Below are 25,815 nucleotides of genomic sequence, written 5' to 3'. Positions count from 1 at the left end.
GACTGGAGAAAGACCCTGCAAATGCTGAATTGAAGAAAGAGAAGAAATATCAGGTAGCAATCTTCCACCCCAGACCAGCCAGTCCTCTTCCCTCCCCCTCACTCGGTCTCCATGTAGGAAAGGCATAGACACAGCAGACCAGAATCCTCCCACCAGGGACACAGATTTTTAAATCTCACAGCAGTGAAAAATACCCCCACTGTCTGAAGACTCGGTGGACAGGGGAGGACATTTCAAGGCCCAGATCAGTGAGGGACAAAGAAACTGAGAAAACATGGACAGAGACGCATTTCCAGCCCTGGGTCTGAAAGCCCATCCCTCAGCCTTGAAGGAAGCAGCAGCCAGTGGCCATTTTCTTGCCTTGGAGACAGCTGGAGTGTTGGGTAGGCTGAGGGAGTACATTGCCATAGGTGGAGCCCCACATCAAGCCCGATTTTAGCTGGCAAACTGAGGGCATAGGAATCCCACAATTTCAGTCCAGATGGGTCCATACAAAGCCTGTGCTCAGAGGCAAAGCAGCCTCTGAGGACAAATAAGTTACCAAACAGCACCATCTGCTGGACAGTCCAGAAAATGCAAGGGAAGAAAATATTATTTAAAAGATGCTTCAGACTCTTTCATCAGAGCACAGGAGCTGATCTACATGCTCTGTCTGGAAACCCAGCCCTGTTTTGGCTGAGAAATAGGGAAGACCCAACTATTAAAGCAGGGCCCCAAAACAAACCCAGGTCTTGTTAGCTGGTGGAAAATAAAGCACCAATGGAAGCCAGCAGATTTGTAATACCAAACACAGTGAACTTGCTGGGGTGCCCAGTGCCTATCTCCCATCCCTGTGACAGGCCATGGTGGGCACCTGATTTTGGGGTGAAGACTTGGGGGGACAGAGCCAGTCTGAAAACTGGCCAGGGAGAGAAAAAAGAAAAGATAGAGATCAAAGTCAACCAACAAGAAAACCTTCGGCAAAAAAGAGAAAACAACCTCCAGAATAAACCAATCAAGAAAATTAGAAGCCTAGACAGCAAAAAACTATAAGCCAAATCAGGAAACAGGAAGATATGACCCACTAAAAGGAAGAAACTAAGATTTCAACTGAGATTCAGGAGTTGTAATAACTAATTATAGATGTTCAAACAAATCTTTTAAATCAAATCAACAAGGTGAGAGAGAATGTGACAAACGAAATGAAGGATATAAAGAATACACTGGGAGATCATAAGGAAGAATACATAAGATTGAAAACACAAAAGGCAGAACTCATGGGAATGAAAGGCACAATAGAAGAGATGAAAAACACAATGGAAACATACAACAGCAGACATGGAGAGGCAGATGAAAGGATCAGTGAGCTGAAAGACAGGACATCTGAAATCCTGCACATAAAGGAACAGATAGGGAAAAGAATAGAAAAATATGACCAAGGTCTCAGGGAACTGAATGACAACATGAAGCGCATGAATATATGTGTTATAGGTGCTCTAGAAGGGGAAGGGAAAAGTAGCAGAAAGAAAAATAGAGAAAATAATCAATGAAAATCTCCGAACTCTTATGAAATACATAAAATTACAGGCCCAAGAAGCACAGCATACCCCAAACAGAAATGATCAAAACAGATGTACTCCAAGACACTTACTAATGAGATTTTCAAATGTCAAAGACAAAAAGAGAATTCTGAAAGCAGCAAGAGAAAAACAATCCATCACATACAATGGAAGCTCGATAAGAGTAAGTGCAGCTCTCTTAGCAGAAACCATGAAGGCAAGAAAGCAGTGGTATGACATATTCAAGATACTGAAAGAGAAAAACTGCCCAACAAGAATCCCATATCTGACAAAACTGTCCCTCAAAAATGAGGGAGAGTTTAAAATATTTACAGATAAACACACACTGAGAGAGTTCATGAACAGGAGTCCTCTGCAGGAAATACTAAAGGGAGTGCTACAGATAGATAGGAAAAGACAGGAGAGAGAGGTTTGCAGAAGAGTGTCGAAATGAAGATATCAGGAGATAGAGTCTGGTAGAGATCAGGCATTTGTTGTTGAAGGAGTATAGAATGTCGTAGAGGATTGACTGTGTATATCTAGAAATGGAAACCTAGAGTGGTCAATGAGTGTGATTAAATGTACAAAACTAAGAATGTTTTTGCATGAGGGAACAGCAAGAAGGAATGAAGTTGTGAGGTATGCAACAAAGTGAATGGACTGTGAGGACAGCAGGTTGAGTGAAATAAGCCAGAAATGAAAAGACAAACATTATAATGCCTCACTAATATGGACTAATAATAATGTGCAAACTCTGAGAATTGAATCTGGGAGTATGGATTATAAGGGGAAGGCTTATATAAAGGTTCCTAGATTGTAAACTCTTACAGCAGTCACGTCTATTCATGAGTTGTAACAGTTATTTCTAAATTTTGAGATTCTGAGCTATTTGTGTGTGATGTGGTCATCCCTGGAGCTCTGAGTGTCTGTGTGGCACCTGGGACTCAGAGCCAGAGTTTGGCAGCTGTGAGTGTCAGCACTGCCCCCTGAATCAACTGTTAAAGAGGCTGAAAAGGAGATCAGACTTCAATTGGAGATATGAATGAAACGGACTTGGTTGAGATTGGGGGAGATCAGACTAAAGGGTAGAGGATGATAGTGTTTTAAAACTTTGACTTCTGTGTGAGACCAAACAAAGAAATGGTTATATGGTGTAAAATCTGTATTTTCTGTAGAATACTATATAATTTAACTTGTATGGTCAGTTTACTCAAATGCCATAACTACATGGAAACTTGACCAGGGAGTGAGACCTTGTCAGTTTGTACAGGTTAGCATGAAGCCCTGATACAACTCAGAGTAATTTGGGCAGAGAATAAAAAGTATTTGCAAAGCCCCCTTGAGGGACTGGGGAAAAATGGAGAAATATTAAACTTCCCCAGCTGGGGAATTCCTGATATTCTCCCAAGCAAGCATCAGGGACTACCAGCTTAGTAGGCCAAGCCCTCAATCTTGAGGCTTGCCCTTACGAAGCTTGTTACTGCAAAGGAGAGGGTAAGCCTACCATAATCGTGCCTAAGAGTCACTCCCAGAGGGCCTCTTTTGTTTCTCACTTGTGGCCTCTCTCTCTAAGCCAACTCGGCAGGTAAACGCACTGCACTCCCTGCTATGTGGGACATCACTCCGAGGGGCGTAAATCTCCCTGGCAAAGTGGAACATGATTCCGGGGGATGAGCTTGGATCTTGCATCATGTGATTGAGAAAGCCTTCTGGACCAAAATGGTAAAGAGAATTGAAACAAAATAGTTTCAGTGGCTGAGATATTTCAAACGGAGTCAAGAGGTCATTCTGGAGGTAACTCTTACAAATTATACAGATATCCCTTTTTAGTTTTTAGTTTATTACAATAGTTAGAAGGAAATATCTGAAACTGCTGAACTATAATCCAGTATCCTTGATTCTTGAAGATGATCATATAACTATATAACTTATATAGCATGACCTTTTGATTGTGAAAACCTTATGGCAGAAAATATGGGAGGCTTTGACTGTCTTGGTTGTCAACTTTAACATTCCATAGGGTGGGGGGATGGCAGCTTTTAGACCCTATAATACAACACATACTAAATGATGATTTGGAGTCACAGTCTTGCATTTAATATGTCTTGAACATTTTAAATTACTTCTATTCCTATGTTATTTAGTAAAATTGTTTCTTCAAACTGCTCCCCTATCTTGGCTCTCCCTGTCAGAACCATGTGTACGCTGTAACATCCTTGGTTGTGGTCATCCAGTTTTCCTAATTTTGTTACATGCTGTGAAAGATTGGAAATGTGAGTATGTAGTGTGTATGATATTAAATTGAGAACTGGTGGGACTCACGATGAAACAGCTTCTCAACATTTGGAGATACTGGTACTTGATATCCTCTTAGGGAAAATTTGCCTAAAAATTTTAAGCAGGAAAGTCACTAGAATAACTTCAGAAAAGAATTACAACTATATGGCTTTTTAAATTTTTTGGTACATATATTAATTGTGTACAGATTGTTCATAATATCTGCGTGCTGATCTTCAGAACAACCAATAAAATCTCAATTATGAAAGGAAAAAAAAAAAACCTTACGGCTCACACTCTTTTTACCCAGTGTGTGGACAAATGAGTAGAAAAAGCAGACCAAAAGTAAATGAATAATATGGAGAAGGGGGGTATGGGACATTTTGGGTGTTCTTTTTACTTTTATTTATATTCTTGTTTTTATTTTTTGGAGTAATAAAAATGTTCAAAAATTGACTGTGGTGATGAATGCACAACTAACTATATGATGATACTCTGAACAACTGTTTTACACTTTGGATGACTGTAGGGTATATGAATATATTTCAATAAAATTACATTAAAAACAAAGAACACTTCTAACATTTCTAATTCCAAGACATACCATCAAGATTCCTCTAATGCTTCAAAATAAAACCAAGCTTTTGAAAACAGAAATCCAAAACTCCAAATCTTAGATTTCTAATAATGTTACATGTCACACAGTTAGATGTCTAATAATGTTGTATAACCATACAGCCAAAATGGAAGAACAAAGTTCATCAAAGTGACTGATCAAAGGATAACTTTTTCCTTAAAATTATATTAAAGAATTATAAAATCCAATGTGCTCATTACTTAATAACACCCATGCCTTTGAGGCCAAATTCTAATATCCAGACTTCCTTTAGATCTCAGGTAATATATATTAGCTTATAAATCTCTTAATAATCAACCATGTTACCAGAAAAACAAAAATAAGGCCAAAACCCCCACATATGCAAGAAGCTAAAAATGAGTTTGGTGAATTCAATTTCTTAAAGCTAAAAACTTAAATTCTATTGACCCTGAGCTTTCAACTGCAACACAACCACACGTCAGAAATCCCCCCTCCTGCAAGAGAGTTATTTATATTATGCCAAACACTGGAATGTTAGTAAAATAAACCAAACTCTGCAGTCCCTATAATACCTCAGAGTAGTGTTGCTCCCATGCCTCTCCCCTCTTTTAGATCATTTTATTTTGGGTCATCTCAAAGACATACACGTAGGAGTCAAGAGACAAATTAGGGTAAATATTAGGCACGAAAAACATCTATCAAAATTACAAATGCACTTCAACTTTAACCCAGTACTTCCACTGCATGACATTTAACCTATACAGACACACTGAGATAATATAGCTTTTGTTCAAGTTCATTTACTACCTCACTATTTGTAACATGAAAAACAAAATCTCATCAATAGGCCATTGGTTAGGTAAATTAGGGAATATCCATAAACTGGAATTTATTATTCAGCTGTAAAAACGAATTAGAAGAGCGCTGTGGAAAGAGGATGGAGTATGAAGCTCCAGGATTAAGTATCTCCACCAAAACAACTACAGAACTGGCAGAAACTGTCCAATAAACTACAGTTATCCCTTCCACATCACAGGTGTTAGGGATCCACATAAAATTTTTTGGCCCTCCCTTCATACCAGAGAAGAAGTCTGAATTTTTTCTTTTCCTTTTATGGGGTGTTTACAGTACTTTTTTGTAAAATCTGGGCTAAGTATTTGGTAATAGGCTATATGAAGGTCAATGTTAAGTAAAAACACTGTTGTCTGCTGGCCTTCGCTTGTCGTCTGCGGCTTCCACAAAACTCCCCCAAAATTTGCATTTAATTTCTTATGCTGACCTGTGATATATCAAAACTTCAACGGGAAAAGTTACAGTGTAGAAGGGATAACTGTATTTTGAAACTCTGGAGTCCAGTGGAACACTCTGCAGCATCCATGGAAGAAATGGAGGAAGAGGTTGGTAAATTGCTGTAAATGAATGGCACAGGTGAATTTCACCCTCCATGAATGGCTACCATCTCCCAATCCACAGCCGCATAGCAGGCATCAGTGGGGACTGCACTGCGGGTTGCTGGTGCAGTTTGCTGGGTCTGGGGTGGTCCAAAATACGGACAGGAAAACAGGAATGTGGTTTGATCCCTGGGAACTTGCTCTAAGGGAGCCACTGTTCCAACCCTCCTCAGGAAAAAGCAGGAGAGGAGTCTTAAAGAGACAGTACCTTTTCTTCCCCCTTTCTCCTTATATTCCCCATTTGGGAGCAAAAATAGTTTGGAAAAGTCACAAATTGACAACTCCAGCCCTCAACAACAACAAAAAAAAAAACAAAACAAAACAACAACAACATTCCAGCATTCCCAGAGTGGAAGAACTAGATTCCCAGAATCAAAACAATGTAACACTCAGAATGTCCAGTTCTCAACCACAAATGACAAAAGACACAAAGATACAGGAAAGAATGGCCCATTCACAGGAAAAAAAAGAATTTTCCAGAAACCATCCCAGGAAATTAAGAACATATCTGAAAAAAATAAAGAAATGGAAATTATAAAAAGGATCCTGTGATGGTTAGGTTCATGTGTCAACTTGGCCAGATGATAGTACCCAGCTGTCTGGTCAAGCAAGCACTGGCCTAAAAATTGCTGCGAGGACGTTTGTGGCTGGTTAATAAACCAACAGGCTGGTTTATTAAATTATTAGTCAGTTGGCTGCAGCTGTGACTAATGACTCACTGAAGGGCATGTCTTCCACAATGAGAGAATGCAATTGGCTGGATTTAATCCAATTAATCAGTTGAAGACTTCTAAGTGAGACAGACAGAGGACCTTCACTTCTTCGGCTGCCCAGTGAAGCGTTTCCTGAGGAGTTCGTCGAAGTTGCCGGTTTGTTTCCTGAGGAGTTCATCGAACGTGTTCGTCGAAGATCCCAGTTCATTTCCTGAGGAATTCGTCGACGTTGCCAGTTCATTTCCTGAGGGGTTCATCAGACATCTTCCTTGGAGTTGACAGTTTTCTGACTGCCCTACAGAATTTGGACTCACGCATACCCACAGTTACGTGAGTCACTTTTATAAATTTTATAGTCATAGATACCTCTCATTTATTCTGTTTCCCTAGAGAACCTTAACTAATACAACTTGGTACCGGGAGTGGTTCTTGAGAAACAGAATCTTAAAATGGGCTTTTACAATTTGTTTTCTACTCTGATTAGATTCAAAGGCACTAATGACTCTATTTCCAGTAATCAAGATGGCACAGACAGTCCATGGCATGAGTTGGCAAACGAGATATGCAAAACAGCACCGTTTGATTCTCCTAATCATACTCTTGTACGAAGCAAGGCTCTGGGTGACAATGTTTTTGACCCCTTCACAGAGTTTTGCAGAATTAAGAGGTATAATGATGTTGGCTAGCTGCTCTTAGATAAGTTGGATAACATTGTAAGAGAAAGGGATGAGCCTTTAGGCTTCAAATTCAAAACTTAAATACCGTATGACAGATGTAAAGGTTTCTATGTGTGCCCTGAAAGAAAATCTTATTTCCTGTGCCCGCAGACTTGAGGTTTCTGAAAACCAGACACAGACTCTCATTGTGCGAGTAGCAGATTTACAACGTAAACTAAAATCTCAACCTCTCAGGGTGTCTGCTGTTAAAGTAAAGTAAAGTAAAGCAAAGCATTGATTGGAAAAGAATGGGATCCCGAAACTTGGGATGGGGACATATGGATTGATAATAATGGCAGTGAGGACATGGGAACCCTGGATTCTGCTGAGTCACTGTTAGATTTACCTGTAGAGGGCTGTCCTGAGGAAACAGCCCCCCCCACCTCCAGCCTGCCCTAAGGAGCCTGCCATCCAGCCCCCACCTAAAGAGATTAATCCTTCAGTGCCTGCCAATCCTGTAATCACCTCCCCAGGAAGCAGCCCTCACTCCTGTCTGGAGAGATTAATCCCGTTTTAAGAGATGAAAATGCAACAGAATGTCCTGAGGTAAATGGCTTGAGGGATAATTCTAATTCTTTTCATGACCCACCCCCACCACCAGTCTTTGCTTCAAGACCTTTAACTGAGACTAAAGTCCCAAAAGGCCCCAAAGGGTGAGGTACAAAGTGTGACCCATGAGGAAGTACGCTATACTCCAAAAGAACTGTATGAGTTTTCCAACTTATACAGACAGAAACCAGGGGAATATGCGTGGGATGAATATTAAGGGTGTGGGATAATGGTGGAAGGAATATAAGGTTGGATGAGGCTGAATTTACTGATATGGGCCCACTAAGCAGAGATTCTGCATTGTAGCTGGAGGGGTTAGAAAGGGCATTAACAGTCTATTTGAGTGGTTGGCTGAAACATGGATCAAAAGGTGGCCGGCATTACCAGAGGTTGAAATGCCAGAACTGCCCTAGTACAATGTGGAGAAGGGGATTCAAAGGCTTAGAGAGATTGGAATGTTAAGTGGATTTATCATGGAAGACCTGCTCACACACCTCTGGAATGTCCAGAGGACACACCTTTTACCAGGACTGTGAGGAATACATTTGTGAAAGTAGCTCTGTCATCCCTGAAGAGCTCTGTAGTTGCCCTTCTCTATAGGTCAGATATTACTGTAGGAACTGCTGTCACTGAGCTGGAATCCTTAAACAAAATGGGGATAATCAGTCCCGAGTCGGCAGAAGCCAAGTGGCTGCCGTTAATCACCACAGACAAGGTGGGCGTGGTTACCATAATGGAAAACAGGCTCAAAGCAGCAATCAAAATAGTATGACTCCCAGAGACTTATGGGGTTGGCTAGTGGATCATGGAGTACCAAGTAGTAAAACAGATGGGCAATCGACTAAATTCTTACTTGAACTATATAGGCAGAAGAATTCTAGGTCACATGAACAAAAGTCTTCCTTGAATTACAAAAACAGAGAGTCATGGCCCCTTAATCAATTCCCAGACTTGAGAAACTTTACAGATCCAGAGCCCCTTGAATGAAGGGAAGGCTGGGTACCCTTAGGGAAGGACCTTGTTACACTGCCAAAAATTTATCCTGTTAATCTTCCTCCCAGCCTTCCCCAGGGGGGACCTATGGCCTTTTACCAAAGTAACCGTGCACTGGGGAAAAGGAAATGATCAGATATTTTGTGGATTATTAGACACTGGTTCAGAAGTGACATTAATTCCTGGAGACCCAAAACATCACTCTGGTCCACCAGTCAGAGTTGGGGCTTATGGAAGTCAGGTGATCAATGGAGTTTTAGCTCAGGTCCATCTCACAGGGGTCCAGTGGGTCCCTGGACCCATTCTGTGGTTATTTCCCCGGTGCCGGAATGCATAATTGGAATAGACATTCTCAGCAACTGGCAGAATCCTCACACTGGTTCCCTAACTCATGGAGTGAGGACTATTAGGGTGGCAAAGGCCAAGTGGAAGCCATTAGAACTGCCCCTACCTAGCAAAATAGTAAACCAGAACCAATACCAGATTCCTGGAGGGATTGCAGAGATTAATGCCAACTCTTAAGGACTTGAAGGACACAGGGGTGGTGATTCCCACCACATCCCCATTCAACTCTCCTATTTGGCCTGTGCAGAAAACAGATGAGTCTTCGAGGATGACAGTGGATTATCATAAGCTTAACCAGGTGGTGACTCCAATTGCAGCTGCTGTTCCAAATGAGGTATCATTGCTTGAGCAAATCAACACATCTCCTGATACCTGGTATGCATCTATTGATCTGGCAAATGCTTTTTTCTTAATTGCTGTCAGTAAGGACCACCAGAAATAGTTTGCATTCAGCTAGCAAGGCCAGCAGTTTACATTCACTGTTCTACCACAGGGCTGTATCAACCCTCCAGCCCTATGTCATAATATTGTCCGCAGGGATCTTGATCATTTCTTCCTCCCACAAGACATCACACTGGTCCATTATATTGATGATATCATGTTGATTGGACCTAGTGAGCAACAAGTAGCAACTACTATAGATTTGTTGGTAAGGTATTTCCATGGCAGAGGATCGGAGATAAATCCAACAAAAATACAGGGGCCTTCCACCTCAGTAAAATTTCTAGGTGTCCAGTGGTGTGGGGCCTGTCGAGATATTCCTTCTAAGGTGAAGGATAAGCTGTTGCATTTGGCCCCTCCTACGACCAAAAAAGAGGCACAACGCTTAGTCAGCCTCTTTGGATTTTGGAGACAACATATTCGTCATTTAGGTGTGCTAGTCTGGCCCATTTATTGAGTGACCAGAAAAGCTTCTAGTTTTGAGTGGGGACCGGAACAAGATGAGGCTCTGCGACAGGTCCAGGCTGCTGTGCAAGCTGCTCTGCTGCTTGGACCCTATGATCCAGCTGACCCAATGGTGCTGGAAGTGTCAGTGGCAACTAGAGATGCTGTTTGGAGCCTTTGGCAGACTCCTATAGGAGAATCACAATGCAGGCCCTTAGGATTTTGGAGTAAAGCTTCACCATCCCTGCAGATAACTACTCTCCATTTGAGAAACAGCTGTTGGCCTGCTACTGGGCCTTAGTAGAGACAGAACGCTTAACCATGGACCACCAAGTTACCATGAGACCTGAGTTACCTATCATGAGCTGGGTGTTGTCTGACCCACCAAGCCATAAAGTTGGGTGCGCACAGCAGCACCCCATCATAAAATGGAAATGGTATATAAAAGACAGAGCTCGAGCAGGTCCTGAAGGTACAAGTAAGTTACATAAGGAAGTGGTCCAAATGCCCATGGGCCCCACTCCTTCCACCTTACCTTCTCTTTCCCAGCCCACAGCTATGGCATCTTGGGGAGTTCCTTACAATCAGCTGACTGAGAAAGAGAAAACTCAGGCCTGGTTTACAGATGTTTCTGCATGACATGCAGGCACCACCCGAAAGTGGACAGCTGCAGCACTGCAGCCCCTTTCTGGGATGTCCCTGAAGGACAGTGGTGAGAGGAAATTCTCCCAGTGGGCAGAATGTCGAGCAGTGCACCTGGTTGTTCACTTTGCTTGGAAGGAGAACTGGCCAGAGGTGCATTTGTATACTGATTCATGAGCTGTTGCTAATGGTTTGACTTGGAAGGAACATGATTGGAAGATTGGTGACAAAGAAGTCTGGGGAAGGGGTATGTGGAGAGACCTTTCTGAGTGGGCAAAAAACATGAAGATATTTGTGTTTCATGTGAATGCTCACCAGAGGGTGGCTTCAGCAGAAGATTTTAATAACCAAGTGGATAAAATGACCCGTTTGGTGGATACCAATCACCTTCTTTCCCCAGCAACTCCTATCATTGTCCAACGGGCTCATGAACAAAGTGGTCATGGCGGTAGGGTTGGCGGTTATGCATGGGCTCAGCAACATGGACTTCCACTCACCAAGGCTGACCTGGCCACAGCCGCTGATGAGTGCCCAATCTCCCAGCAGCAGAGACCCACTCTCAGCCCCCGATATAGCACCATTCCCTGAGGTGATCAGCCTGTTACATGGACCACTTCCATCATAGAAGGGGCAGCGATTTATTCTTACTGGAATAGACACAGACTCCAGATATTGGTTTGCCTTCCCTGCACAACATGCTTCTGCCAAAACTACCATCCGTGGACTTACAGAATGCCTTATCCACCATCATGGTATTCCACACAGCATTGCTTCTGACCAAGGAACCCACTTCACAGCAAATGAAGTGAGGGAATGGGCACGTGCTCATGGAATTCTCTGGTCTTACTATGTTCCTCATCATCCAGAGGCAGCTGGGTTGGAAGAATGGTGGAATGGCTTGTTGAAGACTCAATTATGAAGCCATCTAGGTGGCAATACCTTACAGAGCTGGGGCAGTATTCTCCAGGAGGCTGTGTATGCTCTGAATCAGCATCCACTCTATGGGGCTGTTTCTACCATATCTGGGATTCATGGACCCAGGAATCAAGGGGTAGAAATAGGAGTGGCACCATTCACTATTACTGCTAGTGATCCACTAGGAAAATTTTTGCTTCCTGTCCCTGAAAGCTTAAGCTCTGCTGGTCTACAAGTCTTTGTTCCAAAAGAAGGAGTGCTTCCACCAGGAAACACAACAATAATCCCACTGAACTGGAAGTTAAGACTGCCACCTGGCCACTTTGGGCTTCTTATGCCTCTGAATCAACAGGCAAGGAAGGGGACTACTGTACTGGCTGGGGTGATTGATCCTGACTATCAAGGGGAAATAGCACTGCAACTACACAATGGAAGTAAAGAAGAGTTTTCCTGGAATACAGGAGATCCCCTAGGGCATCTCTTAGTACAACCATGCCCTGTGATTAAAGTCAATGCAAAACTGCAACAACCCAATCCAGGCAGGACTACCAATGGCCAAGAAACTTCAGGAATGGAGGTTTGTGTCACCCCACCAGGCAAAGAACTACAGCCAGCTGAAGTGCTTGCTGAGGGTAAAGGGAACATGGAATGGGTAGCGGAAGAAGGTAGTGATAAATATGAACTACAGCCATGTGACCAGTTACAGAAACGAGGACTATGATGGCATGAATATTTCCTCTTTGTTTTGTTATGAGTATGTTTGTATTTGTCTGTAAAGCAAATATCTTTGCCTTCTTCTCTGTCTCATCCCCTTATCATATGGCGCAAGCTGTACTGTTCATTTTGCTGTATTTAAGCTAAAGGAAATCAATTTTAAGAACTAATGTCACCCAAGGACTACACCCTATTCTGGAGAGATTTAGTGCATTTCCAGTTGTACGCTCCACAGTGGAGTATTGTTAGGCAAAATGTGTGTCTGTTATTATTATCTACTTAGAGATAAAGTATGGTTTTAGGTGACGTGTATAACTGCCAAGTTGACAAGGAGTGGACTGTGATGGTTAGGTTCATGTGTCAACTTGGCCGGGTGATAGTACCCAGCTGTCTGGTCAAGCAAACACTGGCCTAACAATTGCTGCGAGGACATTTGTGGTTGGTTAATAAACCAACAGGCTGGTTTATTAAATTATCAGTCAGTTAGCTGCAGCTGTGACTGACGACTCACTGAAGGGCGTGTCTTCCACAATGAGAAAATGCAATTGGCTGGATTTAATCCAATTAATCAGTAGAAGACTTCTAAGCGAGACAGATAGAGGACCTTCACTTCTTCTTCGGCTGCCCAGTGAAGCGTTTCCTGAGGAGTTCGTCAAAGTTGTCGGTTCGTTTCCTGAGGAGTATATCGAACATGTTCGTCGAAGATCCCAGTTCATTTCCTGAGGAGTTCGTCGAAGTTGATGGTTCATTTCCTGAGGAGTTCATTGGACATCTTCCTTGGAGTTAACAGTTTGCTGACTGCCCTACAGAATTTGGACTCGTGCATACCCACAGTTGCGTGAGTCACTTTTATAATAGTCATAGATACCTCTCATTTATTCTGTTTCCCTAGAGAACCCTAACTAATACAGATCCAAAAAGAAATTTTGGAGCTGTGAAGTATATTAATTGAAATGAAAAACTCATTAGACAGACCCAACAGCAGACTGAAACAGGCTGAAGAAAGGATCAGTGAATTGAAGACAACTGAAATTCTCCATTGTAAGGAGGAGAAATAAAAAAGAATGAAGAAAAATGAACAAAGCCTAAAGGACCCATGGGACACCTTCAGTGTGCCAACATATGCATTAGTGGAGCCCCAGAAGGATGAGAGAGAGAAAGGGGCAGAAAAAGTATTTGAAGAAATGATGCCCAAAAGCTCCCCAATCTGATGAAAGACATAAATATACAATCAAGGAAGCTCAACAAATTCCAACCAGGATAGACTCTAACAGATCTTCACCAAAACACATTACAGCATATACGTCAAAATCCAAAGAGAAAGAGTGGATTTTGAAAGCAGCAGGAGGGAAGTGACTTGTCACATACAAGGGATCCCCAAATTGGATTTATCATCAGAAACAATGAAGGCCAGGGGACAATGGGAGAACATATTTGAAGTCCTTAAACAAAAGCTGAAGGAGTTCATTAGCAGAAGATCTGCATGACAGAAATGCTAAAGGAAGTCCTTCAGCCTGAAAAGGGCACTAGACAGTAACTTGAAGCCATAAAAAGAAATAAAGAACACTGGCAAAATTAACTACAAAGATAAATATAAAATTCTGCATTGTTTTACTATTGGTTTGTAACTATTTTTCCCCCTATATGAATTAACAGGCAAACGTGTAAAATAGCATTTAAAATCTATGTTAATGGGCATACAATCTTTTTATAAATATGTAACTGAAACAATAACAATATAAAGAGGGAGGGACAGAAATACACAGAAGTCGGAGAGTTTATATATTACTGAAACTAGGTTAATATGGGTCACTCTAGATTATTCATGTTCCTGTTTGCTAAAGCTGCCTTTATGCAAAATACCAGATACAGATGGGCTTTTATAAAGGGGATTTATTAGGTTACAAATTTACAGTTCTAAGGCTATAAAAATTTCCAAACTAAGGCATCAACAAGAGGATACCTTCACTGAAGAAAGGCCGATGGTGTCCAGAACATCTCTGTTAGCTGGGAAGGCATGTGGCTGGCATCTGCTGGTCCTTTGCTTCCAGTTTCTGGTTTCAAAATGGCTTTCTCCAAAATGTCAATGGGCTTCTGTCTCTCTTAGCTTCTCTCAGCTCTCTGCTTGGTTCTCCTGGGGTGTTTCTCTCTAAATGCCTGGGAGTCCTCTCTTAGCTTCTCCCACGGCAAATTTAGGATTACATATCTTAGCTTCTCTCCAAAATGTCTCGCTCAACTTCTCTGAGCTCCTTCTCTTCGTGAGCTGTCTTACAGGACTCCAGTGATCTAATTAAGACCCACCCACAATGGGTGGGTTCAACCTCCATGGAAACAACCTAATCAAAAGGTCCCACCCTAATCAAAAATTCTAGTAAGTCTGCCCCCACAAAATTCCATTAAAGAACATGGTTTTTGTGGGGGACATAATAGATTCAAACCAGCACTATTAGTTTAATTTGTTCCTTGTGATAACAAAGGGAACCACTAAAATAACTAAGTGTACAGAAAAGGAAAGCAGAAGGGAAAAGGAAATGGTATGCTAAAAAAAAAAGCAAGTAAACACACAAAAAAAGGCAGTTACACAGCAATTACACAAAACATACAGAAATAAAATAGATAAAAGACAGAAGTAAATCATTCCTTCTCAGTTATTAACTTAAATGTCAATGGATTAAACACCTCTATTAAAAGTTGAGATACCAAAAAATAAAAGAAAAAAGCATGATCCATCAGTATGCTGTCCACAAGAAACTCATTTTATGTAAAAAGACACAAAGAGGTTGAAAACAAAAGCATGGAAAAAAAATCCCATGCAAACAGTAATTATAAGAGACTGGACTGGAGAACTAAACGTCACTTAGATGTCAATTCTACCCAAACTGATCTACAGATTCAATGCAATAACTAACAGAATTACAGCAGCCTACCTGCTGAAATGGAAAAGCTAATTATCAAATTTATTTGGAAAGGTAAGTAGCCACAAACAGCTAAAAACATCTTGAAAAAAAGAATGAAGTGGGAGAATCACACCCTTTGACTTAAAAGCATATTATAAAGACATACTGATCAAAACAGCATGGTACTGGCATATAGACAGATATATTGATCAATGGAATCACATATCTGATCAGGATTTGATATCCAGAATGTATAAAGAAATCCTACAACTCAATGATAAAAGACAAACAACCCAATTTAAAAATGGCAATTTTTAGTGACATAAATAGACGTTTTCCAAAAAGGAAATACAAATGGCTAAAAAGCACATGGAGGGAGAACTAAGATGGCGGCTAGCTGAGACAGGGCGAAAAAAACGCCTCCATGAAAAACACTAGCTAAAAACCAGAAAGTGACCTAGAATACCGGTTACAGCGATGCAACAACTGGATGAGGGCTCCTAGCTCCAGAGCGGCCGTATACTTGGTGAAACCGGGAGTCGGCATTCTGAAACGAGTGAGTAAGCTGGCTGGAAGACCCACAGCCGCGCAGCGGGCTGGGGAAGCCAGGGTTCAGCGTATGGAGACCAGCTGGCTGTTTAAAAAAAAAAAAAAAAAAAAAAGGAGTGGCTCCAGTAGCAATTCTGGGAACCACGCAGAAAAACACAGCAAGAGGGGGCTGGGCTGGCCTCTTGCTGTCTGGCCAGGAAGATAGCCCACAGCAGATACCCTTGGGTTCGGGGGAACGGAGGGGAGAGCTGGAAGCAGAAAGTAACCCTGCGGCTAGCAGCTGGCTCCCTGGAGGGCTGGATAAACTCCTGCCCGGGGCTGTGCCCACAGCCCAAAGCCCCGCCAGTTGTCCCGTATCTGGGAAGGAGGAACAGTGCAAGGAGGAGGGGGCTGAGACGCCCTGCTCGGCCATTTTTGCTTCGGGCTGGGAGTACACCGCCGCACGGCCTGGCAGTCCGGGACTTCCCTTGTGGGATGGCGTGCACTGATGATGTAGCACAGCCTTCCCTTGGCTGAGCTACTGGAGGAGCACGGCTGAGAGGGGGGATCCGCTTGGAGAACCCAGGAATGCTACGTCAAGTCCGGTGGTTTATGGATCAGCAAGAGTGAGAGGCTGGGGCTGAACTGAAATGAAGGCTTAGACTTGAGCGGCGGCCTTGAATCTCCGGGATCCTGGGGGATCTGAACATCAGAACTGCCCTTCCTCCCTGGCTACCCGTACACACGCCCCACATTTAGGGCGGACAGCTCCAGCAACACACACAAACTGAGTTCTCCAGCTGAACCCACAAGAATCATTTCCCCACACAAAGCGGAAAAAAGGTTGAGAACTGACTCAAGGGATATAGGTGACTCACAGACACCATCTACTGGTTAGTTAGAGAAAGTGTACGTCACCAAACTGTGCTCCTGAAAAATTAGATCGATATCCCTTTTTCTTTACAACTTGAAAGAGCCCTATCAAGCAAAACAAATGCCAAGAGGCCAAAAACAACAGAAAATCTTAATGCATATGATAAAACCAGAAGATATGCAGAATCCAACTCCAAACACACAAACCAAAATATCGGAAGATACAGTATACCTCGCAAAGTTAATCAAAGATCTACAATTGAGGAACGAAAACATGGCAAAGGATTTAAAGGACATCAAGAAGACCATGGCCCAGGATATAAGCTACAAAAAGAAGACCCTAGAAGAGCATAAAGAAGACATTGCAAGAGTAAATAAAAAAAAATAGAAGATCTTATGGAAATAAAAGAAACTGTTGGCCAAATTAAAAAGACTCTGGATATTCACAATACAAGACTAGAGGAAGCCGAACAACATCTCAGTGTCCTAGAAGCCCACAGAACAGAAAATGAAAGAACAAAAAAAGAATGGGGAAAAAAATAAAAAAAATCGAAATGGATCTCAGGGATATGATAGATAAAATAAAACGTCCAAACTTAAGACTCACTGGTGTCCCAGAAGGGGAATAGAAGGGTAAAGGTCTAGAAAGAGTATTCAAAGAAATTGTTGGGGAAAACTTACCCAACCTTCTACACAATATAAATACACAAAGCATAAATGCCCAGTGAACTCCAAATAGAATAAATCCAAATAAACCCACTCCAAGACATATTCTGATCAGACTCTCAAATACTGAAGAGAAGGAGCAAGTTCTGAAAGCAGCAAGAGAAAAGCAATTCACCACATACAAAGGAAACAACATAAGATTAAGTTGTGACTACTCAGCGGCCACCATGGAGGTGAGAACGCAGTGGCATGACATATTTAAAACCCTGAGAGAGAAGAATTTCCAACCAAGAATACTTTATCCAGCAAAACTCTCCTTCAAATTTGAGGGAGAGCTTAAATTTTTCACAGACAAACAAATGCTGAGAGACTTTGCCGATTAAAGACCTGCCCTACTTCAGATTCTGAGGGGAGCCCTACTGGAGGAGAGACAGGGAAACGAGAAAGAGATATAGAGAATTTTAACAGACATATATAGAACCTTACATCCAAAATTACCAGGACACTCACTTTTCTCTAGTGATCACAGATCTTTCTCAAGAAGGGACCATAAGCTGGGTCATAAAACAAGCCTCAAGAAATTTAAAAAAAAAACATTGAATATACTCAAAGCACATTTTCCAACCACAATGGAATACAAATAGAAGTCAATAATTTTTGAACTGTAATTCCACTAGTTACTTCCTACATGATATAAAATACACAAACTCTAATGACAAATCAGTGGTTTTGAACTCAATGTAAAACATGTAATTTTAGACAACTATATAAAGGTGGAGGTATGAAGGAGTATAGGAACATAGTTTATGTGCCCTATTGAAGTGAAGGTGGTATCAAAGAAAAACAAGATTGATATGGATTTAAGAGGTTAATTTTAAGCCCCACAGTAAACACAAAGAAATTATCAGAGAATATAACCATAGAGATAAAAAGTAGAGTTTGGATTAAGAGAAATGGGGGAAGGGGCAATGGGGAGTTAAGAAACGAGTGTAGGGTTGCTGTTTGAGGTGAAGGGAAATTTCTAGTAATGGATGGTGGGGAAGAGCATTACAACATTCTAAATGTGATTAATCCCACTAATGAAAAGCTAGTGAGGGAGTGGAATGGGAAGATTTAGGCTGTATATATGTTTCCGCAACTGAAAAAAAAAATCAGTCTAACTAGATGACAATTGAATGCTAAGGATGAACTTGGATGGGACAGGAGGATAGAGGACAGGTGGCTCAAAGGGACACAGTCGAGACTTAAGGAAAAGGAAATATAGAATGTAAGCTTTGTATCATTGTTGAATCTATTGTACTTCTTAGCTGCGCTTAATGGGATTGCATGAAAGAATGTTCTTGTTCATGGGAAGTGTATATGTGAATTATAGTGAATGCTCAAGGATGTGTGCAGCTAACTCTCATATGTTCAGACGACAGAGCAATAGATGATGGATGATAGGGAGGGAGGGAAAGAAATAGCAATGTGACAGCAAGTTAAAGTTGGATTGAGCTACCGGGGGGGGCGGGGGGGGGGTCAGGGTATGATGGAATTCTGTGTATGGGGCTAGTATTGTTTTTGCAACTGTTCATATAACTGAATTTATTTCAAAATAAAAAAAAAAAAAAGCACATGGAAAGATGCTCAGCTTCTCTAGCTGCTAGGGAAATGCAAATCAAAACCACAATGAGATGCCATCTCACATCTACTACAATGATCACTATTAAACAAACAGGAAACTACAAGTTTTGAGGAAAATGTGGAGAAATAAGAATACTCATTCACTGCTGGTGGGAATGTAAAATCGTACAGCCACTGTGGAAGATGGTTTAGTGGTTCCTCAGAAAGCCAAGTATAGAGCTGCCTTACAATCCAGCAATCCCACCAGTCGGTATATACCCAGAAGATCTGAAAGCAGGGACACAGACAGACACTTGCACATAGATGTTCATAGCAGTATTATTCACAATTGCCAAAAGATGGAAACAACCCAAATATCCATCAACAGATGAATGGATAAACAAAATTTGGTATATACATATGATGGAATATCATTCATCACTAAAAAGGGATGAAGTGCTGAAGCATGCGACAACATGAATGAACCTTGACATTATGTTGAGAAAAAAAAAAGTCAGACACAAAAAGACAAATATTGTATGATCTCACTAATATGAACTAATTATAATATGTAAACTCACAAACATGAAATCGAAAATATAGGTTACCAAGAAATAGAATGAGCGCAGAAAATGGGAAGCAACTGCTTGATATGTGCAGAATATTTAACTAGGTTGAACTTAGATATTTGGAAATGGATAGAGGTGATGGTAACATGTTATTGTGAATATAATTAACAGTGCTATATTGTGTATAAACGTGGTTGAAAGGGGGAAGTTTAGAGTCATGTATTTCACCAAATGGAAAGCGAAAGGTTAAATCATGGGAATGTGCTAAATACAGTGAATCTTGTAGTGGATGATGACTGTGATTATAGTACAAATATTTAAAAGTTCTTTCATTATTTTATACTATTATATTATTTAAAACTATGATATAATATATAGTTTTATATATATATGACATATAGTATAACATATATATAATATAGTATAGTATAATATATAATGAGTTAATAATAGAGTGGTTTATGGGAAAAAATGTACCTACTACAAACATGGACTAGAGTTAACAGTAATATCTTAATATTCTTTCATCAACAGTAACAAATGTACCACATCAGTACTATAGGTCAATAATAGAGGGTCATACGGGGTATGGGATGTTTTAGGTTTTAATTTTTATTTTTCTTTAATTTTTGGAGTAATGAAAATGTTCTCAAATTGACTGTAAGGATGAATACACAACTAAGTGATGGTATTGGGAGCCACTGATTGTTTATATCCAATGGATTGTACGGTGTATGATAAATCTCAATAAAAGTACATTTTAAAAAAAGAAGAAAGTCAGAGTAGCTACATTATTATCAGACAAATTACATTTTAAGTCAAAAAAGATTATAAGAGACAAAAAAAGGATAGTATACATTGATAAAAGGTGCCATCCAGCAAGAAGATATAATGTTTATAAATTTATATGCACACCACAACAGAGACCCAAAATATATGAAGCAATAATTGACAGAATTAAAGGGAGGAATAAATAATTCTAATAATAGTTGGAAAATTAAATCTACCAGTTTCAATAATTTATAGAACACCTAAATGGAAGATCGATAATAAAACAACACTATTAATCAATTAGACCTAATGGATATAAAAAAAAAACATTCCATCCCAAAACATCAGAATACTCATTTTAATTCAAGTAAATAAGAAACATTCTCCAGGACAGATCATATGTTAGGTCACAAGTCAAATTATAATAAGTTCTAAAATACTGAAATTGTATCTTCTCAGACCACAATAGAATAAAGCTAAAAATCAGTAACAGAAGGAAAACTGGAAAATTCACAAACATACAGAAATTTAAAAATACACTATTAAACAACCAAAGGGACAAAGAAGCAACCATAAGATTAATTAGAAAATACTAAGAGATGAATGAAACTGAAAACACAACATACCAAAACTTAATGGATTCAACAAAGGCAGTGCTCAGAGGGAAATGTGTGCCTCTAAGTGTCTACATTAAAACAGAATAAGCTGGAAATCAATAACAGCCAGAGAACTGGAAATTCACAGTATATGGAAGCCAAACAACACACTTTTAAAGAACCACTGAGTCAAAGAAGAAACTGCAAGAGAAATCAGTAAATATCCCAAGATGAATGAAAACGAGAACACAATATATGAAAACTTACGGGATGCAGTGAAGACAGTGAAAGGGAAATTTATAGCCCCAAATGCCCACTGTCATCACTGATATTCAACATTGTGCTAGAAGTTCGAGGTAGAGCAATTAGGCAAGAAAAGGAAATAAAAGGCATCCAAATCAGAAAGGAAGAAGTAAAACTTTCACTAATTGCAGATGATATGATCCTATACCTAGAAAGTCCCAAAAAAATCTACAACAAAGCTACCAGACCTAATAAATGAGTTCAGCAAAGTTGCAGAATATAAGATTTACACCCAAAATTCAGTAGTGTTTCTATACATTAGTAATGAGCAATCTAAGGAGAAAATCAGGGGGAAAAATTCCATTTACAACAGCAACTAAAAGAATCAAATACCTGGAACAGCAGCCTCTTCAACAAATGGTGCTGGGAGAATTGCATATCTATATCCAAAATAATGAAAGAGGACCACTATTTCATACCTTGTACAAAAATTAACTCAAAATGGATCAAAGATTGAAACAGAAAAGCCAGAACCAAAAAATTCTAGAAGAAAATGTATGGAAGCATCTTCAAGATCTTGTGGCAGGAGGTAGTTTCTTAGACTTTATACCCAAAGCACAATCAATAAAAGAAAAAATAGATAATTTGGACCTCCTCAAAATTAAATAATTTTGTGCTTCAAAGGACTTCAACAAAAGGGTGGAAAAGCAGCAGTCTCAATGAGAGAAAATATTTGGAAACCACATATCTGATAAGGATTTAATATGCAGGATATATAAAGAGATCCTGCAACTCAACAATGAAAAAAGAAAACAACCCAATTAAAAAATGGACAAAAGACATGAAAAGATATTTGTGCTGGTTTGAAACTATTATGTCCCCTAGAAAAAGCCATATTCTTTGATGCAATCTTGTGGGGCAGACATTTTAGTGGGGATTAAGTTGGAACGTTTGGATTAGGTTGTTTGCATGGAAATGTGCCCCACCCAACTGTAGGTGATAACTCCGATGAGATATTTCCATGGAGGCATTGCCCCACCCATTCAGGGTGGGCCTTGATCAGTGGAGCCATATAAATGAGCTGACAAACAGAAGGTACTCCGTGCAGCTGTGAGTGACATTTTGAAGAGGAGCTACAGCCAAGAGGGACACTTTGAAGAATGCACAGGAGCTGCAGATGAGAGAGAGTTTGAAGACAGCCATTGAAAGCATACTCTTGCTCCAAAGAAGCTGAGAGAGGACAAATATCCCAAGTACAACTAAGAGTGACATTTTTGAGGAACTGCAGCCTAGAGAGGAACATCACAGGAGAAAGCCATTTTGAAACCAGAACTTTGGAGCAGACACCAGCCACGTGCCTTCCCAGCTAACAGAGGTTTTCCAGACACCATTGGCCATCCTCCAGTGAAGGTACCTGATTGCTGATGTGTTACCTTGGACACTTTATGGCCTTAATACTGTAGCTGTGTAACCAAATAAACCCCCTTTTTAAGCCAATCCATCTCTGCTGTTTTGCATTCCGGCAGCATTAGCCAACTAGAACATTTTTCCAAAGAAGTTACACAAATGGCTAAAAAGCACACACAATACTGTTCAACATCACTAGCTATCAGAGAAATGCAAATTAAAATTACAATGAGATATCATTTCACACCAACTAGAATAGCCACTATTAAAAAAAATAGAAAACCGCAAATGTTGGAGAGGACTTGGAGAAACAGAAACACTTATTCACTGTTGGTGGAATATAGAATGGTGCAGTTGCTACGAAAGACAGTTTGGTGGTTCCTCAAGCAGCTAAGCACAGAACTGCCATATGATCTGGCAATCCCGTTACTCAGTATATACCGAGAACTGAAATCAGGGACGCAAACAGACATTTGCACAGTGATGTTCATAGTGGCATTATTTACAGCTGCCAAAAGATGGAAACAACCCAGGTGTTAATCAATCAATGAATGATTGCAGCTTAGAGAGGAACATCCTGGGAGAAAGCCATTTTGAAACCAGAACTTTGGAGCTGACGCTAGCCATGTGACTTCTCAGCTAACAGAGGTTTTCCGGACACCATGGGCCATCCTCCAGTGAAGGTACCCAGTTGCTGATGTGTTACCTTGGACACTTTACTTTATGACCTTAAGACTGTAACTGTGTAACCAAATAAAACCCCTTTTATAAAGCCAAAATGTGGTATATACATACAATGGAATATTGTGCATCTACAAGAAGAAATGAAGTCATGATGCATGTGACTACATGGATGAACTTTAGGACATTATGTTGAGTAAAATAAGTCAGACACAAAAGGACAAATATTGTATGACCTCACTAACATGAACTAAATTTAACTATATAACTAACATACTCACGGTGTTAACATCTAGAACATAGGTCACCAGAAGATAGAATGAGGCCAGAGAATGAGGAGTTGATGCTTTAATTTGTGCAGGATATGTAATAAAGTCGATTACAAATGTTTGGAAATGGATGGAGGTCATGGGAGCAGATTATAGTGAACGTAACAAACAGCGATGATATGTGGGTGCAACTGTGGTTTAAAGGGAAATTTAGGGTCATGTATATCACTAAAAGGAAAGCCAGAAGATGAAATATGGACCGTAGCACATAGTGAACCCTCTTGCGGGTAAAAATGTTCTAGAATTGATTGTGGTGATAAATGTACAACTCTGAATATACTAGAAGACAATGTAGGTACATTTTAGATGGGTTGTATGATATGTGAACTTATCTCAGTAAAACTGGTTTTAAGAGAAACTCTGTACCTGTTAAGCAATATCTCCTCATTCCCCACCCATCCTACAAAGTTTCTGTTAGGGGCAAAGAGAAAGTTTTGTTAACAGATGGTGGTGATGGCAGCACAATATTGTGTATATTATTAATATCACTGCATTTTATACATGAAAGTGATTGAAAGGTGAAATTTTGTGTTGTAGATATGTTACCACAATGAAAAAAAAATGCTTTAAAAAAAAAAAAAGAATGAGTGAGGTACACCAGGAATCACTGATTGTTTACCTAGGAATGAATGTATGGTGTGTGAATAAAACTTTAAAAAATAAACAGAGGGACATAAGTGCTGGAGAAAAAAATCAATAGGAAATTCTCTGAATACTGACATGACTTGAAGTACAGATCAATTTGCGTAGTATGCTCCCCATTTGCTGGGGATAGACAGAGTAGGAGAAATATATGTTTTTATTTCCATACAATGTATCTGTAAAATATATAAGAAACTAGAAATCTTAAGTCGTCTCCAGATAAAGAAAACGGAGGACAAGAGGTGATAAAAATATTAACATAAAAATACTTAAGTAAAAAAAGGATATAAAAGCAAAGAAAAAAAGACAAGATAAAAATAAAATGAGATTTAAAAAGAGCACCCAGTAGTTGCTTTTACTTTGTACCTCTTAAATTTTGCACTGTGTGAATTTATTAACTCAAATTCAAAAAATTTATATTTTTAAATGACTGCTAATTTTATAAAAACAAAACAAAAAAAATTTCCCTAAGTCTTGGTTTTCTCTACTGTAAAATGGGGGAAATTATACTAATAATTCTTACTTATTATTATTATTATAATTAATAGGGTTACCATCTAGAAAAAACAAGATCTTGCATGTAAAGCGATTAACACAATTCCTGGTCCACTTTACAAGTCATTTCGAAGATCTCTGATTTGCAACTTGCTCCTCATTTCTACTACCTGGTATGTATCCTTTTGCACACATAGCAGGCCCTTACCAACTGCCTGGGAAACAAAGGATAAGACCTTAAAAAATATATATCACCAGATTTTACCTATGCTGACATGCTAGAAAGTATTATATTTTAAAGCTGCAACCACCATCCTACTTACAGGGATGCTCCAGATCTGTATTCCATCACTGTAGCCAATCATAACCAGCAAAGGTGGCTCATTCCCAGTGCTATGTATTTCATGAAATTCCAGATTTCTTGATGTATCTGCATTGGAATTAAAAAACAGAGAAACAAATTAAAAGGTAAAGTGTCAATTGGGACACAAACTGCCTTTCTTTTAATACCATTAGAGTAACAAATATTTAAATTATCAGTAAAAACCAAGAGTAGAAGTAATCAGAAAACATCATTTAAAAGTAAATGTAGGAGGGGGGCGGGGCAAGATGGCGGACTGGTGAGCTGTATGTTTTAGTTACTCCTCCAGGAAAGTAGGTAGAAAGCCAGGAACTGCGTGGACTGGACATCACAGAGCAATCTGACTTTGGGCATACTTCATACAACACTCATGAAAATGTGGAACTGCTGAGATCAGCGAAATCTGTAAATTTTTGCGGCCAGGGGAACCGCGCCCCTCCCTGCCAGGCTCAGTCCCGTGGGAGGAGGGGCTGTCAGCTCCGGGAAGGAGAAGGGAGAACTGCAGTGGCAGCCCTTATCGGAAACTCATTCTACTGATCCAAACTCCAACCATAGATACACTGAGACCAGACACCAGAGAATCTGACAGAAGCCAGCCCAGCAAAGAGGAGACAGACATAGAAAAAAACAGCACGAAAAACTCCAAAATAAAAGCGGAGGACTTTTGGAGTTCTGGTGAACATAGAAAGGGGAAGGGCAGAGCTCAGGCCCTCAGGCTCATATGCAAATCCCAAAGAAAAGCTGATCTCTCTGCCCTGTGGACCTTTCCTTAATGGCCCTAATTGCTTTGTCTCTTAGCATTTCAATAACCCATTAGAT

The 25,815-nt window shown here is 40.1% G+C and overlaps 1 protein-coding gene across 6 annotated transcripts in view; it reads right to left on the bottom strand.

Moving 5' to 3' along the window:
- Nucleotides 1-25,815, bottom strand: part of BCAS3 (BCAS3 microtubule associated cell migration factor) — a 799,405-nt gene that overhangs the window by 711,943 nt on the left and 61,647 nt on the right. For all 6 annotated transcript variants that reach the window (XM_037808130.1, XM_037808128.1, XM_037808132.1 and 3 more), the window contains exon 5: nucleotides 24,959-25,065. In XM_037808130.1, coding sequence (XP_037664058.1) covers nucleotides 24,959-25,065 — 107 coding nt within the window. The remainder of the gene's footprint in view (nucleotides 1-24,958; nucleotides 25,066-25,815) is intronic.

Source organism: Choloepus didactylus, chromosome 18, assembly GCF_015220235.1.
Source record: "Choloepus didactylus isolate mChoDid1 chromosome 18, mChoDid1.pri, whole genome shotgun sequence".
Lineage (NCBI taxonomy): Eukaryota > Metazoa > Chordata > Mammalia > Pilosa > Megalonychidae > Choloepus > Choloepus didactylus.
Note: the sequence above shows the minus strand (reverse complement) of the source record. Positions and strands in the feature narration are given on the sequence as shown.